We start from the raw sequence: 23,695 nt of genomic DNA, 5'->3' as shown, positions 1-23,695 counted from the left end.
CCTTAAATAGGTCCCGCTTAAAAAATGAAGTCATAGCAATTTCTTCTGTTTTCTCACACTTGGGAGTTTCTGTTACTGATAACATTATTAACTAAAGAAAAGAAAAGAAAGAAAGAAACTGAAGAAAACTAGGTTAGCGCTATTCATTCAATGCTTGGTTAGCCTTTAGGAGACCTCCGCTGCATGCTGAGCACTGGAAATACCAAGATGACGTCAGGTTGAGGTCGGCTCATAGGACACAGTAGGTGGGTAACGATCAGGGGACCCGCTGAGAAGAGTTACAGGAGAGAGGGGGTGAGAATGCGCAGGAATGGGGACGGCGGCGCACAGACAGCGATCAGGCTCGGAAGCATTTCTGGGGACAAGGTTATAGGCACACAATGGTTGTCAAGGTGAGCAGACAGAGGGGTCAAAAGACAAGGCTAAAGGTGGGCAGCACTGGGTCACAAGCTATGCTTTAAAAAAAAAAAAAAGGTTTTAATTTAGACTGAAGGTCACAAGATGGTCAACAAAGAATTTTTAAGTGGAAGAATTACAGGATTGTATTTGCTCTCTAAGGCTGTGAACCCAAGAGGGCAGGGACCTGATCTCCTAGCTTCACCTATAAAACTGAGCACAGCAATGTATAAAGCCAGAGGCATTTTTTTGAGAGCAGAGTATACTCTTAATAACCTCTGGAGCAGTAAGGGAAATCATTTTCATTTTCTATCTGACCATCCTTCAGGCGGCCTCCACGTCTCATGAATTTCAGGGTCATGTAGATTTGGTCTGGGAGATGAGTTACGATCTCTGGGCTTTTGTGAAATGACAGCTACCAGGGTCGGATAATACTATTGAGAAAACCTCCCTAAAAGCACCGTTATCACCAGGGACAAATCAATCAAATGTTTCAGGTTTAAGACAAACACATCCGATGGAACTTTAAGATGAAGCTGAAGGTTCCAAGCAGGCACCTCTAGCTTTGAAATTGACCTTTATGATTAATTCAGCCTAATGACCGTGCGGGCGCAAAGCAAGAAGGGAATGTTAGAAAAACCTGAGCCTGCTGAGCCCCAGCAGACAAATTTCACCACGACAGCAGAACCGTTAGGCAGAGAGACCACCCCAAGGCCCCCCCAAACATCAGCTATCCTGGTCATGTACTTACACCACTAAGTAAACACACTATTTTTTTGAAGTACTTAAAATTCTAAAACCGAGGCCCAAACATTCACGTTCAGATTTGCGTTAGGTAAGGAGGTATGCTTCATGCCCCAGAGGCCTCAGAATCTCTAACTTTGCTGGAAGACAGAACAGGCAGTAATTGGGACTCAGCTTCCTGGAAGGACAAGGAGGTCCTGATACAAATAGGTGCTTAATTAAGTAACATCTGAAGCTCTCCGAGGTGGCTTCAATGGTCTAGTGAAGGAGTCCTGTCACAGCCCTTCTGTGAAGAAGCCAAGACTCTGAGAATCAAAGAGGGATTCCTGGGGATGCCAGCACCTACCTGTCCAAAATTTTCTTCATCGATACAGAACATGAGGTCCAGTTCAGTGGGATCATTTTCCAAGATCCATTTCAAAGAGTTGTAATATTCACTATCCTATGGAGATGACAGAGAAATTAAGTTCTCCCCAAATACCAATGCATTTGACTTCTTGAAATGATTAAGTCCTTCTAACACGAATCCATTCAGAATGCTCCAGAATTCTATTAGTCGCTAGCGTGTTTCCTGCCTTGCTCCAAACCTCCTCTTCCCCTTCAATTTAAAAATACAAGCAAACGTTTTGGTAGTAACAGGGGACTGCAGTTGAACCCTGTCCTCTGTAAAGCACAGAGGAAGCAACCCGCTCTGGGTTGGCAGAAGTAAGATCATAAAGTTGAACATGTAGAGAGCAATATACTTCCTACCTTTTTTTTTTTTTTTTTTGCATTTATTTATTTAGAGAGAGAGGAAGTGCAAGTGAGGGAGGGGCAGAGAGAGAGGGAGGGAGAGAATCAAAAGCAGGCTCTGTGTCTGTGCACTGTTAGCACGGAGCCCTATGTGGGGCTCGATTTCACAAATTGTGAGATCATGACCTGAGCTGAAATCAAGAGTCTGCAGCTTGACCAACTGAGCCACTCAGGCGCTCCAATATACTTCTTATCTTTTTTTTTTTATTATGAAATTTATTGTCAAACTGGTTTCCATACAACACCCCGTGCTCATCCCAACAGGTGCCCTCCTCGATACCCATCACATACTTCCTATCTTTTAAGGGTAAAAACATCACAGGAAAATAGGGAAGACAGAGAATGTTCTACTTAAACACCGATGGCTCAACACCCATTGCTTTTGCTATGCTCTCTGCAAGTCCTATAAGCAAACAGGAAGGCTGTTCCGGTGTCAAAGCCAGAACACAAGACCCAAGAGCTTGGGTTCCTCTCTCTGGGGCAGGCCCAGGAGCTGCTGGAAAAGGACAGGACAGGCTCGGAGCACGTGTGCCCCAACTGTCAACGAGTGGGATAAAATTTAGACTCTGCAAGAAATCTCTACATTCCTTGCCTCCACATTATACCATAATAAAAGCACAGTGCACAAGGTAAAAGCTGAAAAGAAATGTGGGGCTGGTACTGCGGATAGGTCTAGCAACCCGCCCACGGAAAAACCAGCTGAGGGGGTGTAAGTGCACGGCCGGATCAGCCTCTCCGTTCACCCAGAGATGATGAGAACAGCAACTCCTGCTGGTAGGTAAGGAGAACGTGGCTCGTATGCCTAACTATGGAAGAGACGCAGTCACCACCCCCCACAGCAAGGCCAAGGGCTTGCAGATGGTTTCTGATCCAGTGACAGAAATGTGAGGGCAGAGCTGCAAATGTCCCAAATGGACAGAGCCTCCTCATGGCCCCCGTGAATGTGCCGCACCCTGGCAAACTCCCACACCCTCGGAGCTGGGGGTGCAGGTGCGGGTAAACAGAAGCAAAAGGTATGTTAGGAGAAGAGTGTCACTTTTGTTTTTGCAGAAAAGCCTTTCAAACCCTAAAATGGTCGGCCTAGATACAGTGCCTCGTCCCATCATTGTCTAAGTGGCTTCTTCCCCTCTCCTCTGTCGGTCACTTCCACATCGGGGGTGACAGTAAATGTTCTTCCCTTCATCTACTTTTTGGCCCATCCCCTTGCCATTTTTTGAGACCAGAAAACAAAGGGACAGCGGATGAATCTCTAAACATCCACAGTAGCAATTTTTGGTGGAAAGCAAGAGCTGCAGTGAGGCCCCCAGACGACCTTGGGATTTAATTTGGTCAAACCAGTTCCGGGTGAGTGAGGCAGCTGAGACATGGGTCTACCTACCCACCTCAAGCACCACGGTTACAGGAGATGTGAACAAGAGTTTACTTATCAGAAAAATTAGGGAGATCAATGAACTTCCTGAATAAGTCAAGAACGCCCCCCGTTGTTCCCACTGAATGACAACACCCACAAAAAATCCCCGCTACTGCAACATGGTCTCAGCTACAGTTCTCGAAGGCACGGTGGCCCCTGGGAGTGATCTGTATTTACTCACCACAGATTCCATGTCATTCAGGGTTATCTGCTTTCCCAGCATCATTTTGTAAAATGGTCTAATGAAGAAACCTACAATGTGGTGGAAAACCGTGGGTTAGCTCCAAAGCTTTGATACTGCTGTGCATCAGGGCGTGAAGTCCAAGATAAACTTGCCCTCAGGTTGAATGAGAGGCGGGGCCTGGCCTGGGGGGAGGCGGGGCTCAGGAAGGGGGGCAGTTACACCAGTAGAGATGGTATAGCAGGGAGGGGTCAAAAGGCTTCCAGGAGAGGAAAAAAAGGGCTTCCGTAAGGCCAAGCAGGAGTCTGCAGGGCAAACAAGGCACAGGATCGGGAGGCCCACAGAGCACCGGAAGGGGCGGGGCCAGGACTGAGACCAGCCAGGGGTGGGCCTGGGCTGGCGCAGGGCATCCTGGGGAGGGCAGGCCCGAGAAGGGAATGGCAAGCACAGCCGGCAGGGGGTGCTGGAGAGTCAGGCTGCTGTCTGGGTGGACCCAGCGGCCTGGAAAAAGCCAGCCGAAGATTTCATCTGCAACTGCTTTCGCAGTAATCGGGAGAAAACCGGGAAGGGGGCAAGCGGAAAAGAGGGAGGCCACTCAGAGGCTGTGCAGTCTTCCAGGGGACGGGGGATGAAGGTTAAGGTGATGACAGCAAGGCTCCACCACCACTCGTGTGTCCCAACAGGGACCCCAACTCGCCTTGCCCAAGGGCAAGACGGCATCACCGACTAGCTCACGCGGGGCCCCCCTTCTCCCCCTCCGCCCCGACCGGCTGGCCCATTTGATGTGCCACCGGCGTCTGCTGCAGGTTCCGACTCCTGCTGGAAACCCGCACAAGGCTGTCGTGGGCTGACCTGCAGGGTGCACATGCTCTGCCCACAGGGGCACTGACGTTCTGAGCATCACCCGTCCACTCCCACCCCGTGGGCGCTCTGGCTCTTAATTCCTGAAGTACAAGGTTGTCCCTTTAGCCGCAGTCTCCTCCACTCCCTGACTTGTTCCCGCTACTCCCTCCACTGAGCCTTGGCTCCAAAGTGATCCTAGCTTCTAAACACTTAAATCCTACGCCACCATCGAGGTGTGGGCACAGCCTGGTAAACACTCCCTGACCCTCCAGGCCAGGCCACCTTCTCCTTGGACTGCTCCCCGTTCTGTCTGCTAGTGCCTTGACTCTTCCTGGTCCCCCCACCCCCAAAACACACACAGAGTAGAAGTTCACTGAGGTCAGGCTGGTATCTTCCACTCTGTATATTTCTCCGAAGCAACCAAGCATGTCTTCTCACTTGGCAGAAGGTAACTCAACTGACCTCTCAGAAGGGGGAAATAATCTATAGCATGGCTCCAAGGTTGCAAATGAAAATATATTTATGCATACCATATATATGTTCATATGTTTTACATGTACATAAATAATGACTGCAGTTTCCTTCCAATCAGAAAAAAAAAAAATCTCTCTTTTCCCAACCAAAAATAAAATCTGAAGCGAGAGGATCAAAATCATCTAGCAATTACCAGCAAAAATATATTAAAGGAAAAAGTTCTGAGGGGACATCAATTATTTACCGGAACGTCTAAGGTTCCATAAACATAATTAACACAATTCTTCGGTAGAGAATCTCCTTTTCTACCACAATTACAACCACCTCAAATCTTACTCTCTGCCTTCTGTCCTCAACTGTTTCACACCCAAATTGCTCAGAAATATTTCTGACTCTCTTTCTTCACCGAAGATTTCTGTAATGCCCCCTTACGGGCACTTTTGAGGTGACCAAATGCGAAAGAAGCCTCTACTGTAAGCCTACAGACCCAGCCAGGGAGGGAGCCGGACTTCTAATTTTGACGGTACGTTGAGTTTCTTCCATGACTTACATGCTCTAAATAATAATGAGATTATTCTGTACCATCTGTTTCAGTAGTGATCCCAGGGTCAAGGTCTTCGCCGAGTTATGGCATTGCTTTGAAATTATTTACAATCCCTTCACATTCAAAAATAATAATTTGGGGACAAATGGAACAATAGCAGGATGCTGGATGGATTGGATCATTTTAATTAACTGTTCAATTAGCTTTTCCATCTGTCACCAAATCTACCTCTTGCTAAAAACAAAAAACAAAAAAACCACAAAACAGTTGTTCTGGAAGAGAGAAAATGTCCAAATACAGAATGTTTTGGGCTTCACACTGTAAGTTTAAAAAATTTTTGTTTTAACTGTATAGATACTATGTCTTCAGTGCTCAAATTAGCCTGACACCTGGGAAAAGCATGTCTTTTATGGGCAAACCATAAAAACAACTTTTTGAACTACGGAGAGTCAGTGAAACATGTGCTTAAGATCGTGATGTGAAAGATCCAACGCCTAAATAAGGGGCCGCAAACAGCCCTATCCTGTTTTGGTCACTTCGTGACGTTTCAGTAACTTACCATCTAAAAGTTTCCCGTGAAACACTGCCAGACCAGCAACTCTTCCGATAAAAGTGAAGTAAGACAAATGGTCTTCATTACAGAGGCCTGAATTGGGATTGATCTGAAGCGTGTAGTTGTCCCTTTGGGGAGGGAGAGAGAGGAAAAGTGCCATCATACTTTTAAAAGAGGAAATCCAAGAATCTGAATTCTCCTCTGCCATCCGTCATCACACGTCCCCAAGACACTTGCAAACGTTCTCTACCCAACGGGAAAAGGCATAAGCTAGAACGTGTTTAGTTAGCCCCTTTGTGACCGATGAAGGTCTACAAGAGGAGGGGCACGTGCCCTAACTTACACCATTAGAAACTGTTGATATTTGGCCATTTTTGCTGTACAAAAATGTCAACTTCATATGGGTCAGCCAAATATCTTGGGAGGATGAGAAACACCATATAACAGAGGGGCCGCACGTGGGTTGCCAATGACATGAGTTCGGTGGCTTGTCTCTGTGAGGGAGAGGATTAATCCGTTTGAGAGGCTTTGGTTTGGAGATTAAAAATTTTCCAATGGTACCAACTCTTGGTCTGACCGCCACTGTGCCCTGAAAGGCCCCAAGGGCACTGGTAGCAGTATTTGGCTCTCTCAACAACGCAAACCTCAAAATGCTCACGTGTATCTAATCAACCTTCTTTGGTCTCAAAATCTGGAGGATCAGTGGTTTTCAAACTGGGCTCCACAGATTTCCCTGCGGGTCTCTGTGGGAATGTGGGTGAGAGGTAAGGGTCTCGCCTCCCCACCCCGCCCTCCACTTCAATGGTTTCATCAATGTCACGTAGGGGCTTTCTCATGGGACTTGGAACAACAAGAAACAAAATGGGAGATTCCTGGCTACAGAAACCGAGGTCACCGAAGCTCCCTTCCAAAAGAGCTCCCAAGAGTAGAGCACCAGGTAGACGGCGTGGGAGAACTCAAGTCCCTCAGAGCACAGGCTGCCTTTCAGCAAAGTCAACAACTACTGTACTGGGGTCTCGCATCTCGCCTCAGCCTTTGGAGACTCCACAGCCTGAAAAGGAATGGCTGGCCTTGTAAGTCATTGGTGTTTTTGATACCTGAAAAAGCAACTACATCTGCCTCAGTTTCTATGTTTGACAAGGATGAAATCCTACTGCAAGGGAGAATCTGTTTCTCCCCTTATTGGGCCAGGACATGGTCCTTTGGATCCCGAAGAACGGGTCCTCAAGGTTCGCATCGTTTGCCTCTGAGTACTGTAGCTTCAGAAACCGTTCTTGTTCGTAACATGATGATGAGTTTCTGAAAACTGACAATGACAGATTCTCCTGAATCAGCATAACGTTACAAATGAAAACTGCCTCTTGCTCTTCACCGTAAGTACCCAGCACATTTTCAATTTCAATGACATGAATCCAAATGACAAGAGAAAACTCATTTTTAGGTGTTCACAGAGTACATTGTTTCGCCACGTAGAGTCAGGACCTGTTCTAGACTTACAGGGGGCGGGGGTAGGGACTGGAATCGACGGGTGTTAATTCATCTGGAATGACTGAGCCACATATTCTTCCATTAAGTTTCAATTCACCGCGAATAAAACTGTTTCAGTGGTGGTGGTGGGGGGGACACATCCTGAGTGCACGCGGCATACTTACGTCGCAGAGTACTCAAAAAGCCCATAGTAGGGGTTGAACATCTCTTTGGACAGTAGGAAGAACCACTCTCTGGCCACACCCCCATAGTCAAGACCTTTCTCCGATTCAAATTCGATCCACAGTCTCGCTTTCAGGACATCGGGTCTTTTCACGGACATGATTCTCCGATAGGACTCTTCAAAGATGTTATTTCTGTGAAGTTTCATTTCAAACCTATTCGGAATATCAGCCTACACGAAAAGAAGAGAGCAAGCAGGTAATGATACGGTAAATATACACCTTACTTTCTAAAAGAAAAAACAACAACAAAGAGTAGAAATGACAACAGCCTTCAAATAAACAAGCTGTGACAAAGAGTTCCAATGACGAGCCTCCCCTTTGTGGACTGTCTTCACCTGGACAGCAAGCCAGCCGTCAGACTGGAGCCAGCCACACAGGAGGCACAAGAGACCACGCTGAGTAGAGGACAATCATCCCCTCCCCCCTTTATGAACAACTGTGGGGCACTCCTCCACCCACTAGCAACTGAAATACGGTCAACTCTCGATATTGCTTCTGTCAAAAAAAAGAGAGGTTAGTCCGGGTAATCAAAGCCCGTAGAACAATCCCCACCTGGCCGAGTTGAGAGCATGCTCAACCCTGGTAGGGCTTCCAGCTGGTAGGTGTGATCCAGGATGCCTACAAGGCTAATTTCTGTTGCCACGAGAAGTGGGACCTTGATTATCATGCCACGTTCTGGGGAAGCATCCCAAAGGTCACAGTTCATAAATACGAAAATGAAAAAGCGCTGGACTCAAGTTGTGAGTTACTGCTGCCTGGCAAAACGAGGGCCAGGGCTGGCCTTGCTACGACAGGGGATTTGCAGCGGGGAAGGGGGGCGCGCAGGAGATACCACGGTGGGCGTGCCCGAGTGAGACAGGCTAACATCCGCAAAGTTCCACTACTATCAGGGGAAATGTAGGTTCCTCACCCAGAAACACTATGTAATTTTATGTGTGCATATCGGAGTCATTTCAAAGGCTAGTATCCATGAGCTACTTGAGTCAGAACGCTGGGAGGACAGAACCCCCAAGTGGGAGCTCCCCGCGGTGGAGACCGTGTCTCCTGCCTCTTTGCATCCCCAGTGCCTTGGCCATAGCTGGGGGCCCAGGAACACTGCGGTGATAGGAGTTGTGGCCAATACCCCCTTCTTCCCGAGGGAAGCCAGGAAATGAAGGCCAGGGCAGGACCCATGAACACACAAATTGAGGAGACAACAGGGAAAACCTGTACCAGAGAGGTGAAGTCAGAGAGTAAAACAGAAGACAAAATGTTGAAGAACTGGGGAAGGTGTGTCAGTAGAAAATATAATTTTGTAATTTAAAACCACCTGTACAAACCTCGTCGGGTTTCCTAGTTTTGTAAAAATCTTACAGGGCTTCCCAGAGAGAGTTTTAGTCTGAAAATTACACTTGGTCTTAACATGCCAAACATCACAATTTAGTATGGTAAATTCTATTTGTGTTATAATTAAAACCATAGTTTTGAATTTGAAGGGAAGGATGAGAACATTTTTCTAAGTAGGGTCTAGGTTTTATCCCAATGACCATAGGCAAATACACAGGCTTCTCCGGGTTTTTTCGATTAGGTTCTGAATTATTTTATATCCCATGAAAATCATCTCTATCTTTTCACGTATTACATAAGAAATGACCATTCAGGTGATTTGATATGTAATACTAAGTTAGTCTTCACTTACCATTTCTCTTAAAAAGAAAATTCAGATTGAAGATCCAGGTGGATCAAAGTGCAATGGAGAAAGGAAGGTGATATTTTTAGTAAACACATAAAGGTAACACACAAGTCGTTCTCACTGAAGTAACTTTGGTAACTTACAAATGACTAAAACAGCATTTTTGGAAGACATGTTGTTACTCACAGGTTTCTTTAATTTCTTCCTAAAGTAGTCATATTTCTGCTTAAATTCTCTGGAGTAAGGAACAGCCTGGAAGATAAATTTATAAATACAGATAATGTAAATAATACATTTGAAATTTTATGTATACTGAGCCAACATTCAGAGAATTTTATGAATCATAAACCTTAAAACTCTCGCTCTCGAGATTATCACTGAAGTTTATATAATGTCTACATAGCACATGGGAAAATTCTAGAAATGACTGAGGCTAATCAGCATTGAGTGGGGGGCTTTCACCCCTGAAAACAACTGTATTGATATTCAAGAAATCATTTAGGGATATGCCCACATAAACCAAATACACTGTCCACGTGACTTTTGTCTAAATGGGAGTCAGGGTGTAATAATCTTTGTTTTCGTTTTTTTGCTGTACGTTTCGATAACAGTTATGGACTATGATTCTTTAACACAAAACCCCAAATGACTGTATAGAGGTCATTTTGTAAAGACTAATCATGCTTTTAAAAACCATGGGGAGGAAATAAAAGGAGAAGAAAGGCCAGTGAACTTATACTGTTAACAAAGAATATAAAATCACGTAGACAGCATTATGGAAAAGTCCTCGATTTGGGAGTCAGAAGGTTTGCCTCTTACTAGTTCGTAGTCTTGGGCAGGGATTTCTTTAAATCTGAACGGCTCATCTCTGAAGCCAAGTGATGGTACCAAAGGCATTGTGCTCGATAACTGACTTAGCTATTGTTACTCAAAAGTTCTGGAAATCTCTTCTGGCGAAGTAAAAACCTTTTAATGTAGTCATTTAGATACTCTTTACGTGCTATGTTGTAAAGTAGCTTACGATATGTGAGAGCCAGAGCCCTGACTTCTGGCTATTGAAAAGGTTTATAATTTTTCCATGAAGGAGAAAAGACTGGCTTTTGCAGACACGTGGGCATGACTATGACAGCCTCGTATTCAGAAATCCTTGCTGCTTTTTTAGCAAATAGTATGAACTTGGGCAAGAATAGTTCTGCTGTTATCATTTTGGGCTAAGTTAATAAAATACACTGATCCATAGTAGAGTATCTCCAGACTCCAAGCCTTATACCTTACACTTTCACAAAGAGAAGTGAGGAACAAAAGCTTCCCTCCTTCGTACTATTTTAAGACACAATCACACAAACAATAAGCCAACACAAAAATAACCACTCTTATAGAAAACAATAATCATGTCCGTGTTCTGCTTTGTAATCCAACAGCGATAAAGACAATGCATTTATATATCCCAAGAACATTCTAAAGACAATTTACGGGACCTGTGGTCTTACTTTTAAGCTATTCCTCATTTGATTTTCCATTGAACACTAGGTTTCCTATTGAACAATAGGACCACATATCCTATTTATTTTGGGCTGTGTTTAATCTGATGAAATCATGTGTGAATTCTGATTCTAGAAAAGGTAAAAATTTTGTCAATATCTGGACAGCCACCAATATGAGGAAAGGATAACAATGTTCTGAGATAAGCCAGTGAAGAGGTTATCATATTTTTTGCTCTACCAACACTCTATCCCATCACAGACTAAGATTTTCTATATAGCTTATTCATTCTTTGGTGGTTCCTTTGCTGATTCATTCAGCAGGTATCTCTTGAGCGCCTGCTCTATGCCAGGCATCCTTAGGTGCTAAGGAAATAATGGCACACCAACCAAAGATTTCTTCCCCTGTTCCCTCCTGGAGCTTTCAAGCTACTGTGAGTAACAGGCAGTAAGAAAGAAATGAGTGCATAGTGGTAAATGCTATGAGACTGAGCATCACTGAGAGAGAGTTCCTGGTAGGCTATTTTGTAGGGATGGTCAGGGAAGGAAGCTCTGAGGAAGGGATATCTGGGAAGAACCCAGAGTGGCAGGAGGGAATGAACCATGACTGTGAGCAGTGAGTGGACTGTGAAGAAAAGTGTCTGGCTGATGTTCTTAGCTGTGGTTAACTGTGACAGAGGGACATTAAGCTGAGAAGTTATGTCCTTTCATTATGTCATGCTGGCTTTGGCAGACCTGACTTGTAAGGCAGACTCTAGCTCCCGCTAGCCCTGTGATGTAATTTCCCGACTACAGAATTTCTTCCCAGTTAAGCAGAAGAACAGACTAGATGAATTCGAAGGCTCTTCCGTTTCCAAAAATCCGTGATTCCCGGCAATTGTTTTCGGGTTTTGCTTCCCTCCTGGAAATGTTACAGAAAGGCTTAAAATGTGAGTTCAAGAGTCTTAAGTGACAGGGGGGAGCGTGTTTTAAAACGTCGCCCCCAGCCTGTGCTCCCCGCTCTCTTATCTGACTTGTAACCTGGGGGGTGCTGACTGTATGTGGGCGGAAATAAGATGCTGAGATATTTCTGCTCCTTCTTCTCCTGGGGAATGATGCATAAAAGCTGAAAAATCATTACCCTCCTCTGAGACTTATCTGCTCTCTCTAGAGATTGTTCTTATGAATAAGAAGTGAAATGCATAGGCTTCTATACTCTCCTCCTGAACAGATTTCAGCAATGTCCCAGGACAAAGACATCCATACAGTGTGCAGCCTTTGAAGAGAATGAGAGGTGCAGTGCACTTCGTGTACTGGACAGGCTGAATTCTTTATTCGCTCTTGAAAATCTGGCATCTTCTTTTCTTACATACAGTTTCACTTATAAAATAAGCTTATCTCAAAACTTAACATGCCTGTTGATTAAAGCCCTTGGCTCTGTATTAAAATACGCTGTCTTTTCCGAACAAAAATGGAAACCTGACTTGTTTATTGTGTCAAGTCGGTGCTAAATTTTTTCCTGTCATTCTAGTCCAGCTGATGCTGCAGCTCCTTAAAGAAAAGAACTCGTGTCTGACATGGAGACTGGTGAGGCCGGTTACACTTGGGAGCTCTGGTCCTACTTCTGATATTTTCTGGAACGAATGGCAACACAGTTAGCCTTATGAGCTTCTGGCAGATGGGGAATAATAACATCTTCCCTACTTTCCTGAGGGGATTGCTATGAGTTTCAAGGCAGCTGATTATGAAGTTCTCGGGGAAGTACAAAGCGTTACACAAACATGAGATGGTATTCATAAGAGCAGCGAGCGTGGACAGCACTTGGTCAACGCTTTCACTGGTGATGCTTGTAACACAGAGAGCATACTGACTTAGAGTAATGCTATGTTGAGCTGCCACAGACAGGGACCCCACCCTGCCCCCCACGCCCCTAATCTGGGTGTTTTTAAAACTTGGGAAAAAGAGAAACTCTAGGTTCCAGATAAGCAGGAAGACTTAAAATTAAAGAAGTGGGCATTGGACGTGACTTGGTGCTTGGGCTGGGGCTTTAATCCTTATGCTGGGACACAGAAGTTGGCCTACAGTCTGTATGACCTAGGGAGTAAGAACAGAGTTCCCTGTTTAAAAATCTACATCTGACATGGGGACAAGAAAGCGCTACCCACCAGCCCAGGAAAGTTGTAAGGAAGCTTACCTTCTGTCCAGGACCACAAACGAGAGAAAAACAAAAAGAAACAGACCTGTAATGAATTCATACTCTATGCCTACACCAAAGCGGGTATGAAGTCCACAGTTACATTAACTGGGCCTGCATGATCCCAAGCTAAGAAGTTAACAGTAAATACAGGTCAGGACTTATAAATGCCTCATGGGGGGGGGGGGGGGGAGATGAGCGCACACACACAAATCATACACTGAATTGGTTATAAACTGCACTGAACTACTACTGAGGAAAGTCTACAGACGTAACATGTGGGGGATTTAGTGCCCCTATGGCCAGAGATAACAGAATCATCTGAAAGAGGATATGGAATATGCATCTGAAGAATGATCAGACGGCTGAGTATGAATAAAAAAATAAAAAAAATTAAAAGAGCATGATAGAATAACAATAACTGAAAAGACCGAGCAAATTTAAAAACACCCAATAGAACAATGAGTAATTAAACACAATTACTGAAATCACAGACACAATGAACTGGGAAAGGGCTGATTATGAAAAGCTTAAAAAAGAATGAACTGGAAGAGCCAAGCCCACAGTACAGCCACAAGAGAGAGACAAAACACAAAGAGCTAAGAGGTGAAGACAGAACATAAAAGGGAATCACATACCCAGGAGGAGTTACTGGTACAGATAACCAGGAAGAACGGCAAAGATGTGGTATGTGAAGAAACAACTGCTGAGAATTTTCCAGGATGGAGGAAAGACACGGGCCCCATATTAAAGGATTACGGTGAGTCCAAAGCAGAATAAAGAAATCCACACTGAAGTTCATGACAGTAAAATTATACAACACCAAAAGTCACAGAGGAAATTCAAAATTGCCAGAGAAAAGGAAGACTTACCCACCCAAAACCAAGAATCAGACTGATAACAAGTTTCTCAACAGTTACGGGGGCCAGAGGGACAAGAAAGAATATCTCCAATGTATTAGGAAAGGAATTGTTAACCAAAGGCTTCTACTATGGCTGACCTACCATTTAACAGAGAGGGCAGATAAGCCCTCTCCCTCAGACTGAGAGTTTCCCGCTCTCGAGACACTGCTGCCTGGGGAAGAGGCTCTCAAACTTGAGCGGGCATCACAATCCCTGGAAAGGTTTGTTCAAACGTAGATTTTGCTGCCGCCCCCCCCCCCCCCACCTCCCCCGCCAAAGTTGCTGATTTTCAGTAGCCTGAGTTGGGACTCCTAAATTTGCATTTCTAACAAGTTTCCACATAATTCTGATGCTGCTGATCTGTAGACAAGACTCTGAGAATAGGAACTACACTTCATTCGGAAGAAAACCTGGACAAAGAAATTCGCTTACATGTAAGTGAAAGAAACAAGCACTAGCTGTTGAAAAAAGGTAAAATGTTAATGACTATTTCTAAAGTTTTCAAACGTCACTGAACAATGCAAAGTGAGTGGGAAGAGCGGCACCAGAGTTCCCTAAATCTCATCCTACTCAGGAAGAGAGAGTGATTAATTTTGACATTAAGGGTGTTGGTTACAAATTTTAATGCAAGCACTAAGGAACAGAAAATACAACTTCCAAGCAAGTATAGAAAGCGAAAGAAAATAAAGGATACTTTATCAATGTAATAGAAGGTTTAAAAAAAAAAGAGAGAGAGAGAAAACATAGCTAAAGGGGGGAAAAAGACATACCAGGCAAATACTAACGAAGAGAAAGTGAATGTCCTTGACGGACAAAGCCATGCTCACTGTGGGAGATTGTGACAGTCCTGTCTTGGTTAGACAGAACAGCCCCGATAAAAAGCAGTGACGGAAACGGATAATACGCTCGATCTAATGGACATATAAAGAACTTTGTACCCAACAAAGACAGAATACACATTCTTTTCAAACACAGAAAGAACATTAACTAAAAAAAGGCCAAGCTGACAAGGAAGTTTCAAATATCTGGTAATCAATATTTCATAGACAGTATTCTCTGGCCACAATGCAATAAAATTAGAAAATTAGTAAGAAATGGACAGGCAAAAACCCTTCCATACTCCTGGAAACTAACAACATATTCTAAATAGCTTGTAAAGTCAAGGAGAGAAAGAAATCATGGAAATTACCAAATATTCAGAACTGATGACAACTAAAGCCAGGCGTCTACACTAAGTCGATAATTACCTAAATACACATGCTCTTACTGAAAGAAGTATCTCTACTACTAATGAAAGCATAAACAAGGCTCTTTTGTTAATTAAAAAAAAAAAAGATCTCTCTTTGGGTCAAATTTACTTGGACTTATGATGCTATGCAATTTTCAGTAGAAATCGGTAAGAACTGACAGCGTTTGAGTGAAGGCAGATGATCAGTAAAACGACAGAAATATCTCAAAAGGTTTCAGAATTATGTCGAAAGTCCTCTGTTGCTCGAAAACAGTATTGATTCTTGAATACCTTGTTTCTCATGACGTAGAAGAGAAATTAGGACTCTAACACACCTTATTGTGAATGTGAAAATATCAAAAGGAAGCCATGGTAAGGCAGGTGTTGAAGGTACATAAAAAGCAGCTGTTTTAACTCAGGTATGATTGGGCACTTTGCGTCACACGGCAGCAAAGCAGCTGAACAAAGCCGATAAAGAAATCAACAAATTAAGGGGATGTCAGGTATTAAGGTGGGTTTGCATGATACTACCTTCTAGGATTTCAAACGGACTTACCTTTGTAATTCAAAACATAACGTGAACTGAATCAGATTAAAGCCACAAAAGCAGTATCTTAAACACGCCTGCTGGCCTTTTAGCTCAGCACTCAACAGACTTCAGTTCCTTTTGCTCCTCCAGTTTCTAACAGATTCCCAAGTTTGCAATGCTTTGCTGACCCCACACATTTCCTGTAATTCCAAATTAGCTCCCCGCACTCATATCCACATGGACCAAAGATGCTGGTACGTTCCCTGCAGACCATGACCCATTCGACAGTCTGCTCACGGGTGTTCAATAGCAAGTGACTGTTACTGCTCAGGGACAGGGGGGGTTCTCACTCTTCCTTATGAACACAGCGTGCGGCAGTATTTTAAAAGGGTGCTCTACCTAGCTTCCTCTCGCACCCGGCGTGTATGCGGACACTGTGAGAAAGTCAGTGGGTCAGCAGAGACAAAGGTTCTTAACCCTGCCAGCTCCAGAGGTTGGCTACAACCTCACCCAAACTTTTACAGACGTTCCGCGCTGGAAGAGATTCAGAATACAGCTTCAATCTGTTAGTGTACATTTACCCCGCCCCCCCCCCCCCCCTTGGCCCCAAGAAAGGACAAAACTCTACAGATAGAGGGCTCGGCTTCAGATAGAAAAGAGGACGTTTTGATTGTTATACTTTTAATCCACCTTTTTACAAAGGAGGAAACAATGTTTAGTTTTGGTTACCATTAGCAAAGCAGTTTCTCTTCCTTTATAGTGAAAGCTCTTCGAAGAGGCAAATGCAGACGTACCCCCCGCCCGGGAACTGCAGTGAGGAAGAGAGGGGGGCGATGCTAACCTAGTCAACCATACCAAGCCCAGAGCACCAGGTAAGCAGTAATATACAAGGAATATGTGCTTAGGGGCGCCTGGGTGGCTCAGTTGGCTAAGCGTCTGACTTAGGGCTCATGGTTTGTGAGTTCGAGCCCCGTTCTGAGCTGTGCTGACAGCTCAGAGCCTGGAGCCTGCTTCGGATTCTGTGTCTCCCTCTCTCTCTGCCCCTCCCCCGCGCTCGCTCTCTCTCTCTCTCTCTCACACACACACACACTCTCTCTCTCTCTCTCTCAAAAATAAACAAACATTAAAAAAAAAAAAAAGAAAGAAATATGTGCTTAGATGCAACCCAAGTTTTACACTGAAGAGTTAAAGGTTGAGGATACTGACCGGACCAGTAATAGCTGGATTCTGCAGTCTTGGGTCTTCCCACTGAGTAATTTTGCTATCTGAAAATGTTAAAAAAAAATAAATCAAAAATCAAAAATCAAAAATCAGCATGTTAGTTCAAATCTAGTCTACATCAAAAATGTTTTAAAAAGAATTATTTCTGGATTTTGCAAGAGCTGTCCAATCTCTCATACTGGTCCCCCAAATAAATCCCTTAGTGTTTCAGGGTTAGAAGAGAACCATGGTACGTAGCACTCCAACGCTCATACTATTTAGTTAAAAACACGCCATCAAAAAGGCAAAACTAAAGCAAAACCATTTATTCACACGGTTTTTGGCAGGAAATCTGCCAAAATTTCAATTATAAACCCCTGTTCTCTCAAGGATTTATAACTTGATCTTGATGTTCCTTTAATTGAAAGAGGGCATAAGAGGTCTTAGTCCCTAAAAAGTGAAAACACACACAGGATTCGTCTCATTTCAAATACTTTTTTCTTGGCTTGTCGTGTTGAAAAAAACCCATTTTCAGTGAAGAACCTGACAATGAACCCATGAATAATCCATGACATGCGTCACCCATATGCACGCAAAAATCAAGGCAACTACGGCGGGCCAAAAAATGAGATCAGCTACAGCAGAGGAAGATTGCAGAGGAAGGTCTCCCTTTTGGCCAAGTTGGCAAGAAGAGATTTCCTTCTTCTAAGTGAGTCAATGTCAGCAAGACTGTTCGATGCTGCCTATACAACCACGTCAGGGGTGTAAGGTGATAATATGCAGTAGCTGCTCTGAATCACTTGGGTTTTGTGACTGTGCATGATTCAAGATTTTAGGGATTACTGTGGGGGGGGGTGCGGGGAGGGACTTGCGTGAAAGATACAGGGAGGGCAGACTAGGAGAAAATGGGTTCTCCCTGGAGTTTTAGGGAATCTAAGTTGGCTAAAAAAAAAAAAAAAAAAAAAAAGGAAATTATTTAAGAATACGGATTCTGTTTATTTCCTGTATACTCTGTAAGAGGACTGAGAAGAATAGCTAATAAGCTCAGTTTTAATGACCATACCAGGAAATTTTCCAAGTCTGACATAATTATTTTAATAAAAGGAGAGGTCAAGTTTTAAAATGAAACTACCAAAAGGCATTCTGGGTCCCTTACCTCCTGAACAGAAGACTCTGGAAAGTCAAAGTTGCCATTGTGATGGAGAATGGGAGAAAAGAAAACCAAATAAACAGAACACAGCTGCGTAACAGCTCCCTGAACTACAATCCCATCACCTGGATGCCATCAAAGCGGAAGTGAATCAATGAGCACCTACACGTGGTCCATCCCGACTGGAACGTCAAGCCACTGCCTCTCCCAGTGGCCTCAAATCCAACTCTACTAAAACCGAACCCGTCATCTTCCAGCACCCCAAACCCTTCCTGTGACTCTGTATTCCCGAATGCCAGTATCAGTGCGCCCACTGTTCAAACCCAGCACTGGCCCCACGCCCATCCCCCCTTGCCATTCTCCTCCGATGCTCCCGAAACCGTCCCGTCTCACTGAAAAAGCTGCTTTCTGGAGGGCGCATCTCTCCCGTGGACTATTCTCTATGCTTCCCTGGCCTCGGTCTCACTCGTCCCTGTTCAAGACCTCCTTTGTGGTTCTGCCAGATGGATCTTCCTAAAGAAAGGATTTGACCATTGTCACGCCCCCTTTCAGAAAATGCCTCAGGACCTCCTTCCTGCCTGCAGAAGGGACCCAAGCTCCCGTCCCTGGCGGGCACCCTTTGACCTATGTGCCACGCCAGCCTCCTCTGCACGCTGGCCATTTGTACCCTAAGCACCGTTCTCTGACCGTGGCATAGTCTGCAATACCTTCATATGCTTGCATGTTCTCCCCTTCCTGGGGTCGCTCTCCACCTGGCTTTCCTGAATACATCTGACTCCTCATCTGGGATCCATCTGAAAAATAATCTGTCCCTAAGGCCCTCCTGCAGGCATCCCAGAGCCCTAGTGCTCAGCCATGTACTGAGCAGGTATGGTCTTTGCTTCTGCATCTGCAAAACTGGTTCATTCCTCTACGCATCACTTTTGAAAATACCTCCTGGGACCCCCTACTAGAATAGAAGTCCCTCGAGGACAGGGGCTGGTGTTACTCATCTCTGCAGCCCCCTCTGCACCATGCAACACACTTCCTAGAATGTGACAGGAGCCTCGTATGTTATTTTTCAAATGACTGAACGAAGCTGATGGCGAAAACAGATTCCCTCTTAAAACAGCCTAAGCCTTCAGAACCACGTAAGTTTCTGTGTGGTTATAATAAAGAACGATTTTGCAGCTAAGCATTGGCAATATGTGAACGTGCGGTGGCCGTTTGCTCATTTTTTTCTAAAACTTTTGAATCTAAGCTCGCTTTTGGTCCCCCAACATTGTATTTCAAATACAGGGACAAGAATGAAGGAGAAGAAGGAAAACCACAGTTAATTTATGGCTATGATTAACTGGTTTGGTAAGACTGTTGGCAGGAAAGATGAAAGCAGGATTCTACAGCCTCACTGGAATTTTATTTTCTCTTCCAGCTTTGTATCCAAGACACCTGAGGCCACGGACTTAGCCGCTGGACACACCTGGTCTTTAAGAAGAACCACAGGACCCTCGAGAACCCTACTTTATAGCCTGTGACTGAGCAAACCTTGACAAACCAGGGAGAAATGGCAGAAATGTTGCATCTACAGCAAATGAGGTGATCGTAAACATAGCTTCTGCTCACCTAATTTCCGCTCTTATTATCTGGTTTGGAGAACTTTTCTGTATGGTCGAGGCAGGGCAAACTTTCGTCTCCAGGTGAAGCACCACAAGGAGCACCTCTTTTTGTAGCTTAGATCAACCAGGCTCTGTGCCAGGCCTACACCATCCCCAGGAGCACGGGGAAGCCTCCCGCAAGCTGTCTGTTCTGGCGAGAGGAATGTGGGGCGAGGGAGCTGTGCGTCTGGAGGGACCGGCGGACCCATTAGGAGTAAGGAACCACCGAGGCATGCAGCAAAATCACCCTGTCCTGCCTCCCGGCAAACAGAAGAGGGTCGAGCCTCGGGCTGGAGGCACAGCGGCTTCTCTAAGGCAAGTTCTCTCCACCTGCTGACCAAGGACATCAACTTCCCCATGTCTTCACCACTGACCCTCCACGAATTAACGTCATGTCACCATTTATCAAGCATCTACTACATACTATGGCAGGACTATGCACGCCACTAGAAAAACAGCCTGTGATCTTTATTGTTTCTAACGTCCACTAGGACGGCCCTCTGTGGTAACATTTTTCTGGTTTGGGGGCCCTTGCATGAAGAGCGTTTATAAAATTCTTCTCAGATTGACCTGAACATCAGATCACCAGCTAGAACGTGGCCACAAGCTTGTGTGAAATGTTCTGTGCGTAGCAGACCGAGGCTGTGTTACTGGTTAAGGCCTTATTTGAAGAGAAAGATCGTTATTATTCGTACCTACCTTTGAAAACTGAAACTGAAATGCATAAAAACTAAAAGAGAAATTATTTTCTGGTCTTGGTGGGAAAAAGAGGTTTGGCCCCTTCCTTATTTTAACAAATCATGTATGTGATGAGTAGAATTATAAAGAGCATATTAGAGAAAAAAGTAAGGTTAAAGCAGTTATGGTAGCAATTTAGGCTCAATGTAAAATTCTGGAAAGCAGGCAAACCCTGGATCCTTTTACTGGTCAAAGACAAAACTAAGCCTACGTACCCTTGAGATACCTGATTTTTACCAAAGGGTTAAAAGGGCAGCCCGCCCCCTAATCCATTTAAGACTTCCACTTTTGGTATAATTGTGGGCCGCTGGGCTTCTTGCTTAGTTTATTCAGTTCCTGTGCCTCAAAGTGAAAGTGTACAGGACACGCATTCAGTAACCCCCAGAAGAGGCACAGGACCTAGGAGACAGTGGCACTCCCCATCCACGAGGAGTCCTTGTGGCCAGATTTCCCACCAGTGGCTCATCAGTGTGGTTTGGGTTAGTTAAGAGAACGTGAGGCTAGAGAAACCCAGCGTAGACTTGCGGTTCATGAACCAAATGAAAATAAAGATCAAAATACTACCAATTGCACACATTTGTAAACAGAATTGAAAACTTCTTTCAAATACGTATTTTTCAGAAGTTTTAAGGGATACGCAAAAATATGCTCCCCTGGAGAACATGTCACTTCAAAACAACAACAACAACAACAAAAACAAAAAACCCACTGCCTAAAAGCAAAACCTTTATTAGTTTAACTTTTAGTTGAAATGAGAAACCACGCATTTATTCATAGGTGATGGAGCAAATACGCTATAATTTCAAGATACGAACTGTGTATGTATTAGTGCGTTGGGTGCAAAGAAGCATGCCATGAATAGAAAATAAGTCAGAATGGGCTTCTTGCCGTAAGACCTTTGAAAGCAGTGTTTAAGAAACTTAACATGCTGCTTCAAGCACTGCTCACACAGATTTTTGACTCAATCATGACTTCTAAAAGCTTATTTTCTATTACTAGAGTGTATTTATTAAAAGCGCAGAAATCAAGGGGTTATCTACCCCAATTTTTTTAATAAAAAAAAAAGTTAATAGGCCACAAGATCAAATCGGGTGAAAGCCTGATGGGCTAGTTTAAAGCAAACTTAGATGAATGCACAGTACCGTACGAGGGCACTGATTCTCTGGGATCATTCTCTCCACATAACACCTGGCTGCCTAGACAAAGAGTGAAATGACAAACCTTTCACTATAATATTTGAATGACTCCCTGCCCCCCCATCCCTTTACCTGCAATGCCTATGTGTCTATAAAAGAGCCTACTTACTATGGTCAATATAAAATGTTCGGCCATCCAAGTGAATTCTTTCTTCCCAACCAGGCTGGTATTAGGAGTGGGGAAGGTGCCGGGGAGAGGGAGGGAGGGAGGGAGGGAGGGATAGGGAGGGGGAGGGGGAGACAGAGAGAGAGAGAGAGAGAGAGAGAGAGAGAGAGAGAGAGAGAGAGGAGAGAAGAGAGAATCCAAACATTAGCTAACAGTTCCAAAAATCAATGGCTAAATTTAAACACTCTAGGACACACTTTTTATTCTTCTCTTATAGGGTGCAGTTTTAGGTTATAAATAAACTACAAACATTTCAAGTTAACTCTTGACCACATGTTCACTAGTCTTAGAAATCTTCACTCACTGCATGATGAACAGGAAACGGGTTCATATTTCAAAAGCTTCAAAGGGAAACTTCAGCATTCCATGCAACAGTCGAGTTTAGGATTGAATAAGCTCATTTAATTAAATGAATATTTCCTGAGGACTGAAGGGAGGAGGAAGGTTAATTTAAAAATGTCAGAGAGATGCTTTAGTCCTGTCACCAGGTGGCTGAAAGCCCTCATACGGAGATTCTCTGGTGTGGGCTCTATTTGGACTCAGGAACTAAATGCATTTGGGTATTTTTTCCAAGGTAAGGCTGGTGTGCCCTCATTGTCTCAACTGTGCCCACTTGCTATTGGAAACTCAGGAGTCCAACAGATCAGGACAACACGTTGCCTTTCACGTCTTATCTGTCTCCAGCACTCTCTGGGTTCTTTCCATCTAAACCCAGGAGCCAAACAGATTCGGAGACAGTGAGGCATATTTGTATAAAACCTGCTGAATAAAGACTGAACCCTAACTTTTCTAGATTCAAGTTGTGCCATAACATACCACACACCAGGCCAACAGAAAAGTTCTTGTGTTTGGAAAATCACCATCAAAGAACTCCCAGCACCCTCATTCTAAAAGCGTCTCAAGTCCTTGCCCGCCCCTGCCCACCTTCCTGCCCTTGTAAGGCTTTTGGACTTGGGGAGGGCTGAAAAGGATGTATGGCGCAAGTTTCATTCAAAATCCAAATAGCTCAACTCCAACTTGGGCCCCCAAAGAGAATAAACTGATAAGAAGTTAAATTTATAAAACAGTCCTCAACAAGGAAGCAAAACAAGAAAAACAGGGACTGCAGGCTAAATGACCTACAGAAACTGTCTGTGATTACTTAGGCCTTTTTCTCCCACTGTTTTTAGTGTGTCCATCCCAGTGGCTAAATTCGCAATAAGGACAGAACTCAGGGGTTGCTGAGTTACAGACTAAATGCGCACTGCTCAAACTGTCACGTGTAGAGAATGTCCCTTACATCCTAGGTACCAAGTCTACTTTCTACTAGCTGCTAATAATACAGAAACCTCTTTCACAAGTACTGGGTATAAACTGTATGTACTATCAGAATTCAGCCATGCACCCATTCCTGTTAAGAAACCACAGACCAGCGGGACCCCAAAAGCCTGGACAAAGGGAAGGCCCACAGGGGCTCCCCATCAACACCGAGCAGATGAACGGATACACATTTTCGGACTTGTCCACGCGTCTCCAGTGTACTCACAGGAAGAGGGCCAAGGTCATTGGGGTTTAAAGAGGCCTTTGACCGCATATGAACTGGAAATTTCAGGCGTGGATCTTCCTGCAAAAAAAAGGGACAAGGCAGAAGACGTTAAGGGTGGTTCTGTGTGTGCACTCACTGGTTCCTCCCCTTCTGGAGCTGTGTGTTCCAAGGCAACCAGGCTGCGTGTGCACAGATCTGCACTCTTGGCTGCATGGGGGAGGGGAGGACCTTTCTTGGTGTAGGGAGGCTGGCTGACCAACTCGCAAGAAAGATTTTACTCTTCTTGTCCTTGGTGAAAGCAGGATGGTGAGAAGATTTAAATAAAAGGTTAAGCATTTTCCCTGAGACCTCGAGCAGGTGAAGAGGAAAAGTCCCCGCAGCGATGTTACCATGGAAACCAGAATGGAGGGCGCCAGTGAACGTGAGGCTCTATTCTGCAGAAGGAATAGGG

General features: G+C 44.5%; 1 protein-coding gene across 18 annotated transcripts in view; it reads right to left on the bottom strand.

Moving 5' to 3' along the window:
* Window positions 1-23,695, bottom strand: part of NEDD4L (NEDD4 like E3 ubiquitin protein ligase) — a 335,178-nt gene that overhangs the window by 18,627 nt on the left and 292,856 nt on the right. For 13 of the 18 annotated variants that reach the window (XM_053205754.1, XM_053205758.1, XM_053205759.1 and 10 more), the window contains 9 exons: window positions 23,245-23,322; window positions 21,663-21,717; window positions 21,500-21,553; window positions 16,842-16,900; window positions 9,509-9,574; window positions 7,591-7,820; window positions 5,945-6,066; window positions 3,525-3,595; window positions 1,487-1,582 (listed from right to left, as the gene is read on the bottom strand). In XM_053205754.1, coding sequence (XP_053061729.1) covers window positions 1,487-1,582; window positions 3,525-3,595; window positions 5,945-6,066; window positions 7,591-7,820; window positions 9,509-9,574; window positions 16,842-16,900; window positions 21,500-21,553; window positions 21,663-21,717; window positions 23,245-23,322 — 831 coding nt within the window. The remainder of the gene's footprint in view (window positions 1-1,486; window positions 1,583-3,524; window positions 3,596-5,944; window positions 6,067-7,590; window positions 7,821-9,508; window positions 9,575-16,841; window positions 16,901-21,499; window positions 21,554-21,662; window positions 21,718-23,244; window positions 23,323-23,695) is intronic. The other 5 variants (XM_027069058.2, XM_027069060.2, XM_053205756.1 and 2 more) reach the window with 1 other exon arrangement.

This window comes from Acinonyx jubatus, chromosome D3, assembly GCF_027475565.1.
Source record: "Acinonyx jubatus isolate Ajub_Pintada_27869175 chromosome D3, VMU_Ajub_asm_v1.0, whole genome shotgun sequence".
NCBI lineage: Eukaryota > Metazoa > Chordata > Mammalia > Carnivora > Felidae > Acinonyx > Acinonyx jubatus.
The sequence above is the reverse complement of the archived record's forward strand: the minus strand, read 5'-3'. Positions and strand labels throughout refer to the sequence as shown.